General features: G+C 41.6%; 1 protein-coding gene across 3 annotated transcripts in view; it reads left to right on the top strand.

Moving 5' to 3' along the window:
* MATN4 (matrilin 4) overlaps positions 1 to 20,657 on the top strand; it is a 176,864-nt gene that overhangs the window by 137,341 nt on the left and 18,866 nt on the right. For all 3 annotated transcript variants that reach the window (XM_078652191.1, XM_078652192.1, XM_078652193.1), the window contains 3 exons: positions 6,594 to 6,716; positions 12,104 to 12,517; positions 18,755 to 18,907. In XM_078652191.1, the coding sequence (XP_078508317.1) occupies positions 6,594 to 6,716; positions 12,104 to 12,517; positions 18,755 to 18,907 (690 nt within the window). The remainder of the gene's footprint in view (positions 1 to 6,593; positions 6,717 to 12,103; positions 12,518 to 18,754; positions 18,908 to 20,657) is intronic.

The following is a 20,657-nucleotide window of genomic DNA, read 5'->3' as shown; positions in this document are numbered from 1 at the left end:
ATATCCCATAGGCAGGCATACCATCTCAATTACACCAAACAAATGCATGCAAGGGAAAAGTCCACAAGGGAATAACATAGATCACACCAGTTTGTTCGAAGAAATTTATTTTGCAGGGTTTTCTGGTACGGTAGTATGTTGACTTAAGGAAGATCACAGGGCAGCCAGTGATATGACCTAAGTTGGCTGCCTGTCTGATTAGCCAATGAGGACCAGGAATACACATCTGGGCTGAACTTTTGGGGGTTCTCCTCACATCTGGCCCGCACAGTCCAGGAAAAGAACTTGCGCACAGAGACGGATTGTTATCAGGCAAGTCTCCATTTGCGCAGGCTTACAACTGCCCTTGGAATACTGGAGCCACTTTGCTTTCACCCCGGGGCCTTGCTGTAAGTCCTCTTGGGGTATGTCGCTTGAAGCCCCTATGAGCTCCTTCTTGTAGATGCTTTACTCACCAAGTTTCTTTGGATTACCCTGTAACTACCTGCAATGCAGGATAAGAGAAAATAAAGCATCTCAACATTTAATTTACATCATTGATCACAAACAAGTCAATAAGAGCAAGTAGTAGGGTGAGTTTTGCTGTGCAGGCTTGCCCAAAGAGGGCAACCCCTGGAGTCATTGTGTATAAAAGGAGGATCCTGACCCAGAAGAGACTTCCCTGAAGCGGTTAGGACTTCCTCCAAGGTGCAAATACTCCAACCCTAGCCCTACAACTACCCAACCTGCTCTGAGGGGGATAAAATAGATAAGAGGGGTGTACAGCTTGGCAGGGCGATGCTGTGCTAAGCTGCTGCTTGCCGAATTGTTGACTTACCTGTGGCATAGCCAGCGTTATAACAAAGATATCCCATAGCCAGGCACATATACCTAATTACGCCAAACAAATGCATGCAAAGGAAAAGTCCACAAGAGAATGACTAAGACCACGCCAGCTTGTTTGGAGAAAGTTATGTTGCAGGTTTATTTGGTACGTTAATGAGTTAACTTACAGGCAATCAAAGGGAAGCCATTCATGAGTTGACCTAAGCTGTCTGCTTACCTGGGTAGTCAATGAGGACCAGAAATGCATGATATCTGGTGCTGAACCTTTGGGTGTTCACCCCACATCTGGACCCCATAGTCCAAGAAGAGAACTCAGGTGCAGAGGCGAAACGTAATCAGGCAAGCCCTCGGTTACTCGGGTTGACAACTTCTCTTGGGAATAACTGGGCACTGTCACTTTCATCCCGGGGCACTGCCATAAGGACATCCTGGGTATAGGCATGAAGCCCCTATGGGTTCTTTTTTGTCTATGATTTTCAAACCAAATTCCTTTGGTTTCCCCTGGAACTCTGCCAAGCCTCAGTGGTGGCAACTGCTGGCCCTGAGGCCCCCCACCATTGCTTGTAACTTTATAAGAACTGAATGTATTCTTGTTGCATTGTGCTGTGTCTTGAGGGAATAACTCATGGTGCCTTGACAAATACTGTTTAACTTTTTTTGTGGCTGGTATCTGGCTGGATCTCCAGAACGGGTCCCCTACATGTAATGTTAATTCCCCCCTATAATTGTCCTAATATATCTAAATTGTAGCGCCCACTCAAGAATTGCAATAGGTTCAGGCTTTTTCCACTACCGTGTTATCAGCAATCTTGTCACCAAGGATCCCCCAAAAATGGAACTAATCCACAGGTCACAGATCCACACTCCAGCACAGACCTAGGAAGATATCCTCAGTTTCCAGTAAAATAGGATCTGCCATACTTAAGGTCGATCTTATGTTCTTAAAAAAACCCTACCCAAAACTACTGTACAGAAGGGCAAAAATAGAACAAGTCTCCAAATCTATTTGATTGATAAAAGGCTGGACCTATTCTGGTGGGTCCAGTATAACCCACACTTACAGTAGTAATCAATTCACTTTATAGTTGTTTACCAACTGATTCTCACTGCATCCACATATTAACCTCTTCTATGCTCATGACGAGCTCAGCTCGTCATGAGGTACAGTGCAGCTGCACTCATGACGAGCTGAGCTCGTCACGGCGTTTGGAACGTTTTCACGCGAGGATAATTACCCCGCTGTGCTGAACGTTGGAAAACGGGTGTGGTTGTGACGAGCTCCGCCCATCATGAGTGCAGCTGCACTGTGCCTCATGACGAGCCAAGCTCGTCACAAGCACAGCGGCGCCGCGCGCGGCCCCCCTCCCCCCGCGCAGCGAAGGGGTTAAGTCCTGTGAAGACAAAATCAAGGCAAAGTCCTTTGAATGTTTCAGACCTGTCATAGAGTGCTGGGAGTAATAACAGCCCATGCATGTGCACTCTTGACTGAAGGCCATGCAAGCAAGGTTACTGCAGTAGTTCTGAATGTGCTGCACATTTGCATTATAAGTATCCAAAACAGTGATGGATAGAATGAAAGCATTAATCTCTGCCAATGGTAATCACTCAGGCCTCATCCCAATCCATCATCATTTTGCACACCATGCCACCTCAGTTTGGACTTAGCTATATGCACGTCAGTATCAACACTGCTCCAATAGGAACAGTCCAGCCCGAGCTGCCAAGCCAGGTCCTCTCTGAACTGGAACACAAGCAACCCAGAACTGGTTCCACCCTAGTTATGGGCTCATCAGCCAGGTACAGTTTGGTTCCAGTGACACAGTGTGCACAGGGCCCCCATCCTACTTAGGGCAACAAAATAATCATACAAAACAGTGTTGTATGGAATCTTTGAATTAAACTCAGCCATCATTAATCACTCGGGCTGCATCCCAATCCATCATTATTTTGCGCACCATGCCACCTCAGTTTAGACCAGGGGTCCCCAAACCGGTCCTGGAGGGCCGGATTCATGCCAGATTTTTTAAATTACTTCATGTATCTCAATGGGGATATCCAAAAAATCTGGCATGGATCCGGCACTCCAGGACCGGTTTGGAGACCCCTGGTTTAGACAAAGCTATATGCAAATCAGTCTCAACCCTGCTCCAATAGAAACAGTCCAACCTGAACTGCCAAGCTAGGTCCTCCCTGAACCGGAACACAAGGACTCCAGAACCGGGTTGCCCCTAGTTATGGGCTCATCAGCCAAGTAAAGCTTGGCTCCAGTGACACAGTGCACGGGATCCACGTCTGGGCATACCTGTTCCTCTTACGGTGACACAATGATGGATGGAATGATTTATTTAATTTCAGCCACTGGTAATCACTGGGGCCGCATCCCAATCCATCGTTATTTTGCACATAGACCACCACTGTTCGGCACATTGGCAATGATCACACATATATGCATCCATTTATGCTTAATTTAAAACTACAATGGTCCCATGGAAAATAGGGATAAAGGCACATAAATGAATATAGAACCAATCAGTACTATATTGGTTGAACTTGTCCAGCTGACCAGAGGTCTAATATTTAATATTTAACAATTCTTTGAAATGTGTACAAGCGAAAATAAAATACAGAAAGTGTGACCCAAGCCTGCATCCTACTACGAAACAAGCATTGGCATAGCCAATAGCTCTCGCCTTTGGGACCTTATAAGTGTTTAGCCATGCAACAGTTGATGTTGTTGCACCAAGGCTATTGTGCTGCATAACTAAATACTTATAAGGTCCCAAAAGCGAGACCTCTTGGCTATGCCAATGCTTGTTTACATTACTATTGGCAACCCTGTCTAATGTACTGAGGTGACCATAGCTGGTAACCTCACATACAGTGACAACTAATGTAATCTAGTCTGGTGTGGTCACTACTACAACACTAATAATATTAGTAGAATGCGCTGATTTTCGCCGTAGGTCTTTGATACATACAATACATCCAACAACTGGACTTTATTGAAAAAAGTTGCTTCCTTTATACAGCACATAGTCTGGCATACCGGGGTAGTCGGCTGACTGGGCACAATCAATACCATTGCAGCGTTTCGTTTACAGACCTCAGTCTGTATTTTTACGAGACGTAGCCTGGGGTATGTGCATAAGAAATAACCATTTTTGCTGCAAAAAGAACCGCAAAAACATTTGACAGAAGCTTACGTGAGAATTAAAAACAAGAGTACATTCCACATTCAAACTGATCCATGCCTACTTCTAAGCCTAACCATGACTATTTGGTCACATGGTGTGATCCTGGCCACACCTGGTTTCCATGTAATGCCAAAAACATAGCCTCGAGCCATCAATTCAAGTGTTATGCGCTTTTCCTCGCATTCACAGCTGCACATTTTCCTACACACACCTGACCACATTAAAGTGATTCATATCTAAACGTGTAATATGTATTTTTTCATAAACTGGCTCCTGCTATTACCCACGTAATGCAACGCAATGGAAAACTTGCGCATGCATGTAAAACCCATGTTGGTTTTGGCACCAACTGGGCGAACATGAAAAAGGAAGCTGCGTGCAGTTTCCACAAGCAGACGACTGCCAGGGGTCACGCGCTGAAAGCCCCGAGCCAAATGACATGCAGGAACGCACAGCATTTCCGCTGCCGTCGCGTGAGCCAGCATTGTTACAGAGCGTGATCTGAGGGAAGGGGGGAGCGAGTGTGCTCTGTGACATCTACCCCCTCCAGGCTGGAAGAATGCACCCCGAGCCTGCGTTATTGGAGAATGGAGAACCCTCCTACATCCACTGCTAGCCTCATGGAGCCTGGACGGGGGGCACCACAGGAACAAAACACCAGCTGCCTCTGTCCCCAAGAAGCAACACTATGCCGTTTTAACTTCTATGTTGTCTATATTAATACCCAGGCCCTCACAGACATAGATGAAACAAATATATTTGGCACCGCTCTGCACATTACTGTTAGCATCCTGCTTAATGGACAATGATCAAATGGTTTTAATTTTTCTTTGTACCTAGAAACACTCTATTTTAAACAACCACCCTTCACAAAAAAAATCCCAATATTTTCTCTTAGCTCCCACTCTGTGATAAAATGTGTAAGTAATGTTAATGACAAAACCACATATATCTGGAATTATATTTTTAGTCTGACAACTTAAGTGTAACACATGCAGTGCAATGAAAATGGACAGACCACAGTCCAGCGTGAACTCCACTGAGGGTCTTTGTTTTTGCGTGTTTGGTTTAAAAACTTTTTTGGGCTGAGCTGAGAATGTGCCTGGGGTGTGTTTGCAACCGCTGACCTGAGGTCCCAATTTCACAGGTCAGTTTCACATGTCAGGCGGAGGAAGCTAAAGAGCAGCGATGTCCAATGCCGACATGCAGGAAACCACAGCATTTCCGTGGCCGTCGCGCGAGGCAGCATTGTTATAGAGCATGATGTGAGGGAAGGGGGAGCGAGTGCGCTCTGTGACATCTACCCCCTCCAGGCTGGATGAATGCACCCCCGAGCCTGTGTTATTGGGAACAAAACACCAGCTGCCTCTGTCTTCAGGAAGCAACACTATGCCATATTAACTTCTATGTTGTCTATATTAAGTAGCTTCCATATACAATGTGGGAATACCACCACCTTGTGGACAGATGTATTAACAGTTCCAAACACAAATGTACTAGTGAGTAGAGTAACAAGTAAGCTATCGACTTCAGGATTGTGATAGAAAGCTCTTGTATCTTGAAAGTTGATGACCCATGACAAGAGTGGAAAGCCATATGGCGCCTCTGCTCATAAGCGCGCACCAGCGCACATAACCACAAGCTCTAGGCCACAGTGGTAGCATTTTCTGAAGCCCTTACTAAAAGGCTTGCCAGGTCAGCGCATGCGCTAGCTCAGGCTAGACCTAAACAGATAGTTAGGAAACACACAAGGGGGCTCAGGCAAAGCTCACGGTTTGATATGGAAAAAATTCTCGATGTGATAAACAAATCCCAAGGAACACCTTTACATAGCAAAATGATAGAATTTCTGGTGTCGTATAAGGTGTTTTAAGATGTCCGACACCAGAAATTCTATCTAACATTTTGCTATGTAAAGGTATTCCTTGCGATTTGTTTATCACATCGAGAATATTAACTGTAATAAACCGTGAGCTTTGCCTGAGCCCCCTTGTTCAACCAATATAGTACTGATTGGGTCTATATTCATTTATATGCCTTCATCCCTATTTTCCTAGGGACCATTGTAGTTTAAAATAACTGAATCCCGAGGCCCCTGGCTGACTCTATTTGGGTCTCCTTGTTGTTTAAAAAAATATACATTTATGCTTAAGACACCAATCCTCCAATTAAATTAGCAGTTTAAATTTTTTCTCTCATATTTTCAAAATGTCCTCTTGCCAAACGTGTGTTAGTAAGAATTAGTTCATCTCTTCCATGTTCTATGGCATAGCCAAGCAAAGGGCCCGACCTTCCCCAATTCTTTAATTCTCCACTTAAAAGAAAGTTCCCCTCTGTAGTAGTGGAAATTCCTGCTTCTTTCTTCCAAAAATCTAAAACTCCCCTTTGATCTATATTTTGCTTTTTGCTGCAAAGTAGCAGCAAAACCACAAGCTGCCACCATACAAAACATCACAATAAATAACTATACAGCCACCTAACCCAAGTACAGAATGTAATACACATGTTTACCAACAATATGCATAGTATTAAATAAGAAGCAGTGAGTTATTGTGTATATGTTTTCATTTCTAGCCAATGATCTGTGCAATGTTGTGGAACATGGATGTGAGTTTCAATGTGTCAGCACACCGGGGTCCTACCACTGCATTTGTCCAGAGGGACGACAGCTCAAAGATGATGGAAAGACATGTGATGGTAAGTAGCCAAGTGGATCAAGTTGTATCTTTAAGTTAGCCATGATAAGTATATCAATTTGACATGTACAGCATAGCTAATTGGTTACATTTGTCCTTACCCTTTCTGGGCCCTGCTTCGATGTGAAAACTCACTCTCTACCCACAAATGTACAGAGCTATATTCAAATATATTTTTTCTACAAATCAAAATTTTCCATGTCTTCCCATGCTTGCTTATTTATTAATTGCACGTGTACGAAACTGTTATCTTTATTTTTACTTGTGTTTTTAATTTCTCTTCTTGTCTAAGTCCTGTTTTTTTATCTTTTCTCTTGTGTTATGAACTGATCAACGCAGTGTTTAAACCACTATTGGATAGGTTCCAAATATTTTAAACCACTGGTATGGATTACCAAACATTAACATCAATTATCAAAAATAACTGGTTGGTGGCATGTGCCTCATCCATTGCCTGTCCCATCCGTAGTTGTAAATTTCTGGTCTTTATAAGGATAAGCTGATGCCCTAATTTCCAACATACCACCTGCTGTCCATTGCAAATTCTTGATACTTTGCTTTCTTAGGATATGGCATTACTGTTTCACTTTCCCTCAGCAGCAAACTTCACTTTTTCATCTGACAGTCAACCTCTTGCTCTTTTCCAAAATAGGTGAAACGTGTTTGTGTCCAAAGTGTAGTCAGTTCACTTTTTGTGACAGCATGACACTGTCACCAAGAAACATGTAGCTGCATGTTACTAGGATTTAAAAAAAGTAATCTTCATCAATAATGCATGCAGCTCAACACTAAATATCAAACAGGGAGCAGCAGCTTCGCCGCTCCCTCTTTTTGCATGTCATGGGAAGTACAAAATCCTCAGGGCTGGTAATATTTGGCAACAACTTTAAACGATGGTTCAAGTACCTAAGATTCTATAGGCCTTTAACGTATACTAACAGCTGTGCAATACACCAGAATGGCTTTCAGATGTATGATACACTCTCTGTGTGAATGTAGGGATCTGTTTCTTTCGCTTGAGAAGGCCAATGATTGTGACATAGGGCTTGATTAAAAGTTTTCTCAGATGAGTTACTCCATCACAAACATGTCAATTATCCAGTCTGCCTTATTACAAGTGTATTATGAGCATACGTGATTGTAAAAAGCCCAATGGAACCTTAAAAACTCTCAATCAGGCCAAATTGTCCTTTTACGTTCAGGAAGGAATACAAACCCTCCTGTTTCAGCATCAAAAATCTAATGACAAATGGCTTGCTTCCTGTTGTCCCCTTTTTTAAAGGTATATCCCCCACGCACTGGACAATGGATACTCTTAGTCTTTTTCTGCTTTGATTTTTCAGTGGTATACTAACAAGAAGGTGGGGCTGCTTATTTTATCTTTCTATTCTGCTGCTAACAAATTACTTCTTGCCAAATCGCTCATGTTTTTCCAGTTTCTACTATTCGGGTGCATTTTCCACTCTCTTGTTTCATCTCTATCTTATATGTTTGTTTTACATTTTTCCAGAGACATCCACCTGGAATTTGTTATAATAATTGGACCTGCTTTTTCAGTGTTTTAATGGATTATTTTCAGTGTATTATTTTCAAAGGTTAAATGTTATTTAAAAAAATAACATCTCTTAAAAGTCATATTATTTGCTTGCACAGGATGATTTGTTTTCATGACGCCTAAATATCACACTGATATTACCACTACAACGAGTTAGGGTGAAAATAGCTGACAACATATTAATTTGTCTCTTAAAGAAAATCGGAAATGAAGAGCACCAGCCTCACAACCCCAGGCTGGTTAACCTCCATAAAATATCCAAAACAGGAAAACCTCGTTTCCTCGTAGCAAATTTATGAATTTAATAAAAACATAACAGAAAGAGGAGACATGGATAATAATCAAATGACATAAGAAGTGGATCAGGGGTAATTGAGAAGGGGTGAAGCAAAGAGATGCTAGAATATAGGTAGAGATAGAGGTACTATGTTGTAGTCAGGGGTGGAGGTCATAGGGACTATGAATGGGCAGAGATACCTGGATGTAGTTCAAGCCTATTAGTAGGAGTATAGGTACTAGTTTATATAGTCATCTGGATGTAAGCACAACGGTACTAGGGTATATTTTGGGGAAAGGTTACGAGGCTATAAGTATGATAGAGGTACTGGGGTGTATATGGAAAGAGAGATTGTAAGTCATAGGCAAGAGTAAAAGACATAGTAGGATATAGGTAAAGATCATAGACTTTAGAAAAGGATTGAGGTGCTAGGAGATAGACAGCAGTAGGGGTACTAGGATAAAAGCAGGAGTACCAGTGCAGAGGTAGGGACATAACATATACTAGGGTATAGGTTAGGGTATGCATTGGGGTACAGGCACTAGAGTCTAGGCAGTTGTAGAACACATTCTAGGATACTTGTAGAAGTACTAGTGTTCAGTATAGGTAAATGTATAAGAGTGTAACATTGAATAGATACATTAAAAAAGGTAGAGTTCCTAAATATGAAGTATGGGTAAATATGTTATGCTATAGGGAGTGCTGGTAGCACTTGGATATAGGCAGGGATAGAGGTAATAGAATGTAAACAGAGAACGCAGTTTAGTCAGGAGTAGAGGTTTGAGGGAATACGCAGGGTTGGAGGACTATATTATAGGAAGTGTAGGTATTTGGGTTTTTTATTTTGGTGGGGAGGGCAAAAGACCATTTTCAAGCAACAACTACAATCCCTGTTAGGGTGAGCTACACAAATTAACCTGTGCTGAGCCCTCTGGTAGCCTGGCACAGAAGCAGTCAGGCAAACCCTTAGGGGCAACATGTAAAGTATTTATGCAGCACACAAACAGTAATAAAGTGAAAACACTACACAAAAGAAATCTCATACCAATGTTGAAAAACAGAGTACATTTTAATAAATAATATGAGTCCAAAACAACAAAGATCCAATCATTAGAACCGTAGATATTCAATTTCATAGTTGTAGGTAGGTATAGCACCTAAAATTACAAAGCTCCACTCCGTCGGACCACGCTGGAGCACAGGATCAGGTTAATCCTGCTGAAAAACGTACATGTTCATAGTCTAGTGCAAAGTTTCTAGTTTGCGTTGAAGGAGGCCACTAGGACCAGGGAGAGCATCGCTGATGGTTGTAACTGTAGCATGAAGAGCAGGTCGGGCATTGCAAATGTTCATCGCTGTAGCACGAAGATCCTATCAGGTGTTATGGAGGTCTTCGGTGGAGCTTTGCATTGGCAGTCACAGCAGGCTGTCGATGCTGTGGCGTGAAGTGCAGATCTCGCATCGCCAGTCGTACAGGCAGTCATTGTAGCGCAAAGACTCAGGTCCACCGTGAGCTTGACATTGAAGATCATTTCGAGTGGAAAGATCTCAGCGGGAACTGGCTTGTTTGTGATCACGAAGAGCCAAATCCTTCTTTTCTTTAAGCGAGAAACTCCAATGATACCAGCCAAGGGTCCAGGACCTGGGGAAGCACTTCTTGGAAATCATGAACTCACTCTGCAGAGGCCAGCAGGACATAGACAGTTCTAGTTGAAGATCTTGGCAGGTCTAGTGCAGCAGGTCAGCTAGACAGTTGCAGGGAGGTCTCTGTGGCTTGGTATGTCCCTGTTGCTTCAAATAACAGGTCAGCCAACTGCCCCTTGGATTCACTCTGCCGGGTATGAAGAGAGCAGGCCAGTCTTCCTCCTCATAAAGCAGTGCAAGACTTAAACTGCAAGGAGTCCTCTGGCAGCAGGGCAGTCCTTCTTCTGTAGTGACCGCAGGACCAGGAGTGGACTAAAGAGTTGGTCTGAGGGGCCACTATTTATACGTGGTGCTAGCTCTGAAGTAGGAGAAAGCTCTAGACTTCTTCACACATCTGCCTTCTCCTGCTCAGGTCCCAAGATGTCTGGGGTAGCATTAGATGGATGTCAAGTTATTTGTGAGTGTGCCAGAGGCAGCCCCATTGAAATGTAAGTGGGACAGGGAACAGCTCTGCCCCACCCCTGCTGGCAGGATGACCCAGCATGCCAACACTTGGTCCCTTTTTTAAACATTGTCTGTGACGAATACACACAGACTAACTGCCAACTGCACTTATTCCTGTGACCCAGGGCACAGGCTACAGGCATCAGAAAGTGTCTACTTTCCAAAAGTGGCATTTTTAGAATTGTGACTTAACATCTGACCTCACCATTAAAGAGGGTTTTAAACTGCAATTCTTTTTGCGTGTAAACATGGCATACCTACCTGCTCCCACTCAAAAGTTATCACTTTTTAAACGTAATCCGGTAACCCAATCTTATCCTATGGGAGAGGTAGGCCTCACAGTAGAGAAAAACACATTTAAGATTTTTTCACTACCCGCACATGTAAAACTCTAAAGTACATATCCAACTTTTTAGATACATTGCACCATGCCCTATGGTTTATTTAGGGCATACCTTAGGGGTGACTTATATGTATTTAAACAGTAGGCTTTAGACCTGACAAAAGGTTTACTTTGCAATCAAATTGGCAGTTTAAAACTGCACACAGGCTGCAATAGCAGCCATGAGACATGTTTTAAAAGGCTACTTAAGTGGGTAGCACAATGAGTGCTGCAGGACCACTAATAGCATTTAATTTACAGGCCCTGGGTATGTCGCATCATTTTACTAGGGAATTATAAGTAAATGTAATGTCCCAATCAGGTGTAGGACAATTGTACCATGTAGTAAGGAGTGAGCGCAAGCACTTTAGCACAGATAAGCAGTGATAAAATGCATAGAGTCCTAAACCCAACAAAAACAAATTTCAGCAAACAGGAGGAGAGAAGGCAAATGTTTGGGGGAAGACTAGCCAAAGGGCTGCCAGGTGTAACAGGAAGGAGTTTATGTTCTTGGTTATATGAGGAAGAAGTAGAGGGCAGGTGAAAACGGGAACTAGTGGTAAAAAGGACCTCCCCCTGTAGAATATCAACAAAGGATCTAGGTGTTTTTAGATACAAAATAGATTGCAGGGAGTTTTCTCATCCCAAAGAAAATTCACCAAGATAGATCCATTATCCTGGGATTTGACTCATTTGGAAAAAAGAGCTAATAGGTGTATGGGGAGAAATCCCCACAACTGGCATTCTTTACCTGCATTTTCCAGTTTTACATACAAACCATTAAACACTTAATCGTTTGCCCTAAGGCCAATGCACCTTATGTTTTCCTATAACTTTGATTAAAATGAAGCCTAAAAATAACTTGCTGAATAATGTTAGCCAATGAAAAAAAAGAAGGTTGAAAAGTCACTAGCTTTAAACAGTGGTGCATGGTAGACACAGTTGTCAGTTAAATATTTAGTTATAGATTAATTAAAACAGGTTCCAGCTGTTAAATCCTTCTTTGTAATTTTGCTTGCTTTTCAGGATGCACAACATCTCATGTGGATTTAGTGTTTGTGATTGACGGCTCCAAAAGTGTTCGACCTCAAAATTTTGAACTCGTAAAGCAGTTTGTGACCAAGATCGTAGATTCTCTGGCCATATCTCCTCAGGGCACACGAGTTGGGCTGGTTCAGTATTCAAGCCGAGTGCGCACCGAGTTTGATCTGAATCAATTTAAAACTGCTAAGGATGTCAAGGATGCTGTGCTGAACATTGAGTATATGGAAAAGGGTACTATGACAGGTCTAGCCCTTGAACATATGGTGGAGCAGAGCTTCTCTGAGGCAGCAGGAGCCAGACCACTTTCCAAAAACGTACCCAGAATCGGGCTGGTCTTCACAGATGGCCGATCTCAAGACAGCATCTCAGAATGGGCCAAAAAAGCTAAAGAAGCAGGTATGTAGACAAAAAATGCAACTTTTTTACTACTACTTTTTGAAACCCCCCAAAAATGTAATAACAGAAAGAACGTGTATAATATAACATCATTGTGTTAATTTATTTAGAATGCTGAATCATAAATAACAGAAAATTGGCTGTCATAATTTCAAAAAGTGACATTAAGCACATTATATTAACTTGAAAAATGCATTCAAATGAAATAGACATACTTAATAACTCTCAAATATGTTTTCCATTTTTCAATTTACAATCCTTATTAATTGAAGTCAACCACATTTGTAATTGTGTATGGGATAAAGTGCCCCCTGCCATACAGTATAAGGATATTGCAACACCAAGGAGTTCCGTGACCATATAGAGGAAGAAGGCTGAAGGATGAATTCCTTTATGAGGTTAAGGTGACTTGCAATATTCTTATCTTGTACAGCAGTGGGAACTTTATTCCTTATAATACATGGTCACACAGTCACCTTTCCCACAAAACACTTAAATCCTTGGTGAATAGCTGTTTCATATGAAAGAGAGAGTATGTTTCCTAACATGAAGACTACAAATAAAATCTCTAGCGCAAAATTAAACACATCAAGAAAGCTGCTAGATATTTGCTCCAAAAAGATATCAGAAGTGGTTTAATACTAATTAGTTCTTTTTAATATAAAGCACAGTACAAACATATAGAAAGATTCAAACTGTTCAATTATTATGCAAGGAGTAATAAGAATAAGCATATTGCCACGAATATCTTCTTTCTGCTTGCCACTGTACAGCTAGAAAATTAGAGCAGAAAAAAGAGAACAAACGTTGCTCTTTGACTTGATCTGACCTGCCTTCCCCCTTGGATGCCGGCTCTCGCAGCAGGCACTGTGATGTTAGAACTCCTATGTAATATTGTAATATGTTATTACAGTTTAATTCTGATGTCATATCTTTAAAATTGGCAGCTGGGTGCATCACAAGTCGCTGTTTATTAGGATATTAGACACAGATTGCTATACATGGATTGCAGAACCTCATTATAAACATACCAGTTACAGTTACAATAAAACTAATAGGTAATTATCCTTTTTAAAAGGGAACTCGTTGGCATTGCCATAAATCCAAATCAATCGGATACATTTGTAAATTGTCTATGCCAACCAGAATCCAGACATACTGCAGCACCAGGATGGGAAATTGCACATATGGCCAACAATGTTAGGGCCTGATTCAAAGAGGAAATGTTTTGAATTACAGCTGATGTACATCTATAATGAGGAACATCTTATGCTTCATTTATTTTTACTGTATACAGGAAAGTTAAAAATTGTGGTTTACGCGTGACCTCTTACAATATTCACAAACTCTTGTACGTGTATTTGCCACATTTGTATGCACACTAAACTTTAGCAAGTGCTGTAGAAAGTCTAGGAATAAACCCCAACCACTCTCATTTCCACACACAGGGATATGGAGGGATCTCTTGGGTTAATTTTAAATTGTGTAACATTACTAATCTTAAACTATATATTTTATATGTAGTCGCAAACTACGGATACGTCTGCTAAGAAAATAATAATGTGTATTTCTTTTGCTGAAATCTGTACACGTAAAACTTACTTAATACAGTTAGAAGTGGTGTCTTTTTGGTTAGCGAATTCTCCAGACAAGCATAACTTCAAATTAGACAGTTAATAATTTAAGAGAATCGTAAATTACGCCTGTTTTGTGAAATGGTTCGTAAGCCTTCAACCTCTTTTTGAAGCACATTGCGTCTTTCGATTGTTTGTCTAGGAAAAACAAGGTATTCCACTTCTGTGTCCTCATCTCTTGAATTGTCATGCCACCCACCCAGTGTGTACCTCTGGTATCTGGTGGCCACTAACAATCCCAGTGAGGCAGACCTCAAATCCATATTAGCTGTATACTATTCAAATATGTTTTTCTAATGTATCTATGAGTCAAGGTTCTCGCTTCAACAGGAAGCCTTTGCAGTCTTTTTAAGGTAGGTGAAATGCGATCATTTCTTGCTGTCCTTTTCGTGAGTCTTTCTGGATGATTTTAAACTCTATTAGCCATCCAACATTTTAGCTTTAGAGTGAGTCAACTAAAATCCAGTCACTTTTTGAATACCTAAAACTGACAACTGTCAACACTCTAAGAGAATTGAAAAACAGAAGCGTTTCATCCACATGAGCATGAAATTCAACGGCCTGACCTTGCAGTATTTCATGGGGGATTTCATGCATTTATTAGAGTGCATTGAGGATGCTCTGGACCTCTGCAAAACACCAGAAATAGCTCTCTGTTGAGGTGCTTTTAAGCCAAAAGAACTATTAGATAAGGCATCAGCTGATAATAGACTTTCCTCGACAATCTTATGCAAAACCGTAGAAAATAAAGCCGATGGAACCTGATTCTCTGTTCAGAACATTTAGGGGCTGATATCGACTTTGGCAGACTGGTAGTCCATCAAAAATTAGACAGGTATTATTATTATTATTATGATTATGATTATGATTATTATTATAAATCTTATAGGGTGCGAACTGTTACCCAGGAAGCTAGCCTGGCACTCACAATCAGAGGCCAATCCAGACATGACCAAGAGATTATAAAGACAGGCTTTATTACAGTGCATTAGGATATAATGCACGTAATAAAATGGGTTAGATACAGCAGTGGACACCGCAGGTAAGAGCGGCGGGCAGGGTGGGAGGGGGGGAGTCGACAGACGACAGAATAGGCAGAATTAAATAAATAATGAAAATCTATCCCGTCATCTGTCGACTTCACCCCCACCCTGCCTTGCTCTACCACCCCACCGCGCTTAGCTGCACCGGCCGCGACTGGTTAGATATCCATCACATTTGTCACAAAGTACCCGTCTGCCTAACTCTAAATCAGACCCTTCCTCTCTAAAATCAAGAAGCATTGTTTGGTGCCTCTGCCTTGTGTAAAATTATGCTGCCTTTCCCCCAATAAATTGACAGATCGTAGGTCCCAAATGCAGAGAAAGTTGTGAACTGTCCACTTTTCCCATGCTTTAGTTTCATAAATGGATCGTCCTGTCGGTGTCCAGGCATGCTTATTTTTTAATGAGAGGATTGATCCACCCCTGCATTAGTGAAGCATGTATATTTTGCTAATGATCATTGAGAAAGGATGGCCAGATTACTTTGGTTAACTGGGACAATACATTTCCACAAAACCTACTGTAAATGTGGTTTAATGTCTAGCAAATCCTGATCTCCTGTATCCTATGTAGATGTTCTGATCTCAAGGTGGAATCACCTAAATATATTTGGTGTTAATCTTCTAGACACGTGACCAAAGAGGACACGCATGCAGTTGTAAAGAATGTATACTGATGTACACTGTCAGTTTGTCAGCTTTGTATGTATTCTTTCATACACTAACTGCTGCTCTCACTTTGCTCCAGATGCACAAGAATTGGGGTCCAATGCCTGCTTATGTTGGCTTATAGACCTATAGAAAAATCTATTCCAAGAGATACAAATGAGCATGAACCAGTCAGTCAGTCAGTCAGTCAAAAGCAATGTTTATTTAGACCTTAGTCTTTAAACTGCAATACCCAACAATATAAAACATTAAAACAGGGATAAATACGTATTCAATAACAAACAATAAAAACATATTCGTCAATAAATTCTTATTCCTAGGTGTGCTTTTGATGGCCGTATTCAGTCTAGGGGCCACAATACTAAAGGCAAAAACGTAATTACTCATTAAAATTCTACCCGTATGGCATCGTAAAAAAACTTAGTTCATATTAGGTTAAAATTTATATAATAAATAATCATCATAAAATCACTAAAACCCATTAAAAATATTATACAACGAGCAGTTAGAGCATCTATTACTTACTGCTGTCATATTCTTACATCGAAATTCAGGCAACCATTCATTCCACATCTGTTGATTATTCATGAATTTATTCACAAAAAGGATAACAGATACCTTTCACTCATACAGATTAAAAGGGAAGGCATGATACCTGTGAGCTGGCTCCGAAAATGAAAGGGTCTCTTAGTCTCCCTTTGATGTACTGATGGAGAGCGAGAGAGATAAAGAAGGGGTACTGATGGCATAGGTTGGCCGAAAGGAGTTGGTTGCGATAATGATGATTTCACAAGTCGGTCTCCACCTAGACATGTAGAGAGAGTCAAAATGACTCCATTATGGCCTGTGTAAGAAACGTCTTTATAACAAAAAGTGATGGGTAGAGGGCCCCGTGTAATTAAATACTGTCGGTCGCATTCCAATCAATCTTTGGTTTCGATCACTGCTCCAATACCTGTTTTCTGCAGCTTTATACGTGGCCACATGATGGCGCCAGATTATCACAAAAGGCCTTACAAATGATTGGAGCAGTATCTCACAACGCTTGTGCTGGAGCTCCACCAGGGTTGCAGTTAAGTGGATGGAGCCTCCTATTGCAAACAGCATTACAAAAAAGAACACAGTCATGTCTAATATCAAATTCTACGTCATCATTTAATTGAAAATTGTATTTCTGTAAATGCACCTTTTTGTTCCTATGACGGAGGACACATATTTAATGGTACAATATAGATAATGTACACCAATCACAAAATGGCATAATTGTTGGGCTGCGGTGGTTATGCTTGTTTTCATTACAATTTCTTAAAAACCCTATAAAATCCATATTCTCTAAGCTTTCAGGGGAATCTTCTTGACTGAGTATCTAAAGTACTCATATATAAGGACATCTACCTTGTATATCGCCTTCTTGCAGCAGCATTCTCCAACAGACCCATGACCAGGTATTCCACAACACAATAACTGATACTAGGAGCGTCACTGAATGGTCAACATGGACTTCAGTGGTGACCCCTGTAACCTGTAACCCAAGCCCTATGCAGCCACTGGTGTTCACCACAAAGGCTAGCAGAAATCACTGAGTTGCAGCCCAAGCAGTGAAGGCTTCTATAGACTGCTGCCCCCCCATTAAAGATCATCAGGTCATTGTGCTGGTGGGAACTTTCAGAAATATTAAATGCCACTGAGTTCTCAGCATCATTTACGATAGGGTAGATGGTATCAACACACGAGGACCGCCTGGTTGCAAAGAATTCTGCCAGCCTCCGAGGTGGGCAGAGGGGACTTGGGGCCAGATGTAAGTAAATACCATTTACTGATTCTAAAATACCAAATTTTACCGATTCTGTATTTTAGAATGGGTAAATGGTATGTAGGTATTCATTCGGTAATTTTTACCGAATCGGTAAAATTCGGTAAATACCGATTCGGTATTTACTGAATTGGTAATCCCCATTCATTCCTATGGGCCTCCAGGCCCATAGGAATGAATGGGGAATGGGGAATACGGATTTGGTAAATACCAAATCGCTAAGAGGGGGAAGACCTACACAGGTAACAGGGTGTCACATTGACACCCTGTTGCACCCCTGTATAGTGCATGGGTGCACATGTGGCACACATACATGCCCTAAGGGCATGTATGTCTGCCACATGGCACTGTTAAAACAGCACAAAATTGCTTTTTTAACGGTGTTCGTTATTTACGTAAATAACGAATCCTTACAAGTGAAAAGCACTCACTTGAGTGCTTCCTACATTTCAGATTTGGTAATTTACTGTATCAGTATTTAAGAATGTGGTAATTTACCGATTCCTTAAATTACTGATTCGGTAAATTACCGAATCTAAAATGTAGCCACCTACATCTCAAATGCCTAATACCGGTCGGTAACGGCCGAAATTCAGTAATTTCGGCCGTTACCGACAGGTATTAGGCTTCCTACATCTGGCTCTTGGTCCTTAGTGTGTTAAATTTGGCGAACCGCCTGGCTCACTGAGTGGAATACATTCTAAATTTTCAGACAGCCAGCTATTATCCCAGATCATTTTAATTAAATTAGTTATAGGACGCAAAGGAACTGCTTAGTTTATCCTCATGAAGATAAGAACTTTGGCGAAGAAGTGTAGATGCAATGCATGGATGATTAGCAATACTAATCCAAGTAATTAGTTTCATCACAAAAACACAATACAACATACCATCATCATTACTGCTGTGTTTCCAGTACTGCCAGATTCATGATACTAAAGTGCTTCTGAGAAAGGACCCTTAATGTTAAATTAGGTTATTTTATGTTTCGTTATGTTGTACCATGTTATGTTGTGTTTTGTTCTGCTATGTTGCATCCGCTAAAGCTGATTTTCGTTGAACTTTCTTCGGCTCTTTAGGTATTACTATGTATGCAGTTGGGGTAGGAAAGGCAGTAGAAGATGAGCTGAAGGAAATTGCATCGGAGCCTGTCCATAAACACTTCTACTACACATCTGACTTCACTGCGATCAATCACATTGCTGAAGACTTGAAATTGAATGTCTGTCCAGGTTTGTACCCATTGAAGTATATATACCTTCATGCCGCAAAGAAAAGCACAAACGCGACAAGCACAATACCTTAAGTGAAGGAAGTGGCTACGCAAACAATGCTCAGGGACAAAAACGCTGTCCGTCACAGGGTTTTATACTCTATTCAGAACTGTCAGATCACATTTTAGTTGCGACAAATATGTCAGCTACTTTGGTGGGGTCAGTGCCTTCCTCAGGTGCCCACAGAAGTGGGATTGAGTGCATCATACCAAGTGATAATCGTAGGATAGGTTAGCGCTAGGCTGGTCATTCAACCACACTGGTATTTTCTCAGTGGGCTACAGGCTGGGGGGCTGCTCCCATAGCAAGTTGGGTTGCCATTACCCAGCCATACCCGGCCGCCTCGTTCTAGCCATGGCCACCGGCAAAGTGCGGCCGGGTTGACCAAATTTGCCAGGATCATTTTCGTCTCCTGTCCGGCCCTGAGGCAGGTGCAGGAGTCTTTGCATGCAGTACAAGGTCTCGCAAGAACTACTCAGTTGGATGCTCCCAGAAGCAGCAGTTGGGGCCTCTCTTGTTCACACTGGATTCGGCAGGAGTATCAGCACTCTGGTAGTAGAAAGAAAAATATTTCTTTTTATTTGGATTAAAAGGGGTGGCTGGAAGCATATATTGATATTTTATTACACTCTCCAAATTATTTCAGTTTTCACTTTGCAGCCCTTTAAAGAAAAAAAATTACTCAACTCGAAAGCATAGCAATGTTGACGTTTACACACAGCTCCTACTAATGCACGGTGCACATTTTTTAATTCTGTAGTAAGATGTTTTTGTTGTTCTATGCAATAATGCTCATTTACTTTATCTTAGAATGACCAAAGAATTAGCGCACTTTACACACATGGCCCACGCTATAACAAAGCAGTGAACAATAAACCCTGAGGCATCTTACCAAAATGTGTACTTTCAATAAATAGGGCTTGACTGGAAACTACAATTCACCCAGGCAAAAATGGACAGGCAGGCCCCAAAGAGTTTGAGGCAACGACTAGATGTGGATAGGATATATGTCATGGCTGGTTCATGGCAGCCCCTCCAACTCTGAAAGCAGCTGCCTAGCCTGCAGCCACCCCCCAGGAAAACACCAGGGTAGCACAATGGCCAGTCCGGCCCTGCCCATAAGGATTGGATGCTCTGCAGGTGTTCTGCAGGTGTCCAGCAGGGTGCAGTGGAGGCAAGTTAAGTGTAACTTCCATAACATTCGCTAAGATGGACAGTGACTGTGCGTCCACTGTTATACCAAATGTCCCATTGAAATATGCACCAGACTGGGAAGGAAGATAGGAGGAAAAGCAAAAGTATGGGAGAGGGGGTATTAGTGTTACCACTTTAATATCATAAGAAAAGTCTACAAATTCCTGGAGTTACAAATAACCTTCTGAGCAGGCCTTGCATGGTCTTTAGGAAAGGATCTACCAGAAATCTTTTAGAAATCCTAAAAGCCCAAAGTCCTACTTTTCGAAGAACCAGTAACAGCTTTCGTAGGTCATTGAGATGCCATAAGAAGTATTCAATATCTTGTAAGTTTCAGGTCTGGACAGAAACTATACTTCATGAATAAAAACTTGAACTGCTTAGCTGTGCGCAGCTGTGTTTAAAAGGCCAATCTCTTCATTCAGTTTGGACTCACACTCCGAGTGACTCTGCCATCTTTGTAAATCCTACTGAACATATGTGGTCTTCAGCAGGCATGACAGGGAGTGCAAAG

This window comes from Lissotriton helveticus, chromosome 7 (assembly GCF_964261635.1).
Source record: "Lissotriton helveticus chromosome 7, aLisHel1.1, whole genome shotgun sequence".
NCBI classification, from domain to species: domain Eukaryota; kingdom Metazoa; phylum Chordata; class Amphibia; order Caudata; family Salamandridae; genus Lissotriton; species Lissotriton helveticus.
Note: the sequence above shows the minus strand (reverse complement) of the source record. Positions and strands in the feature narration are given on the sequence as shown.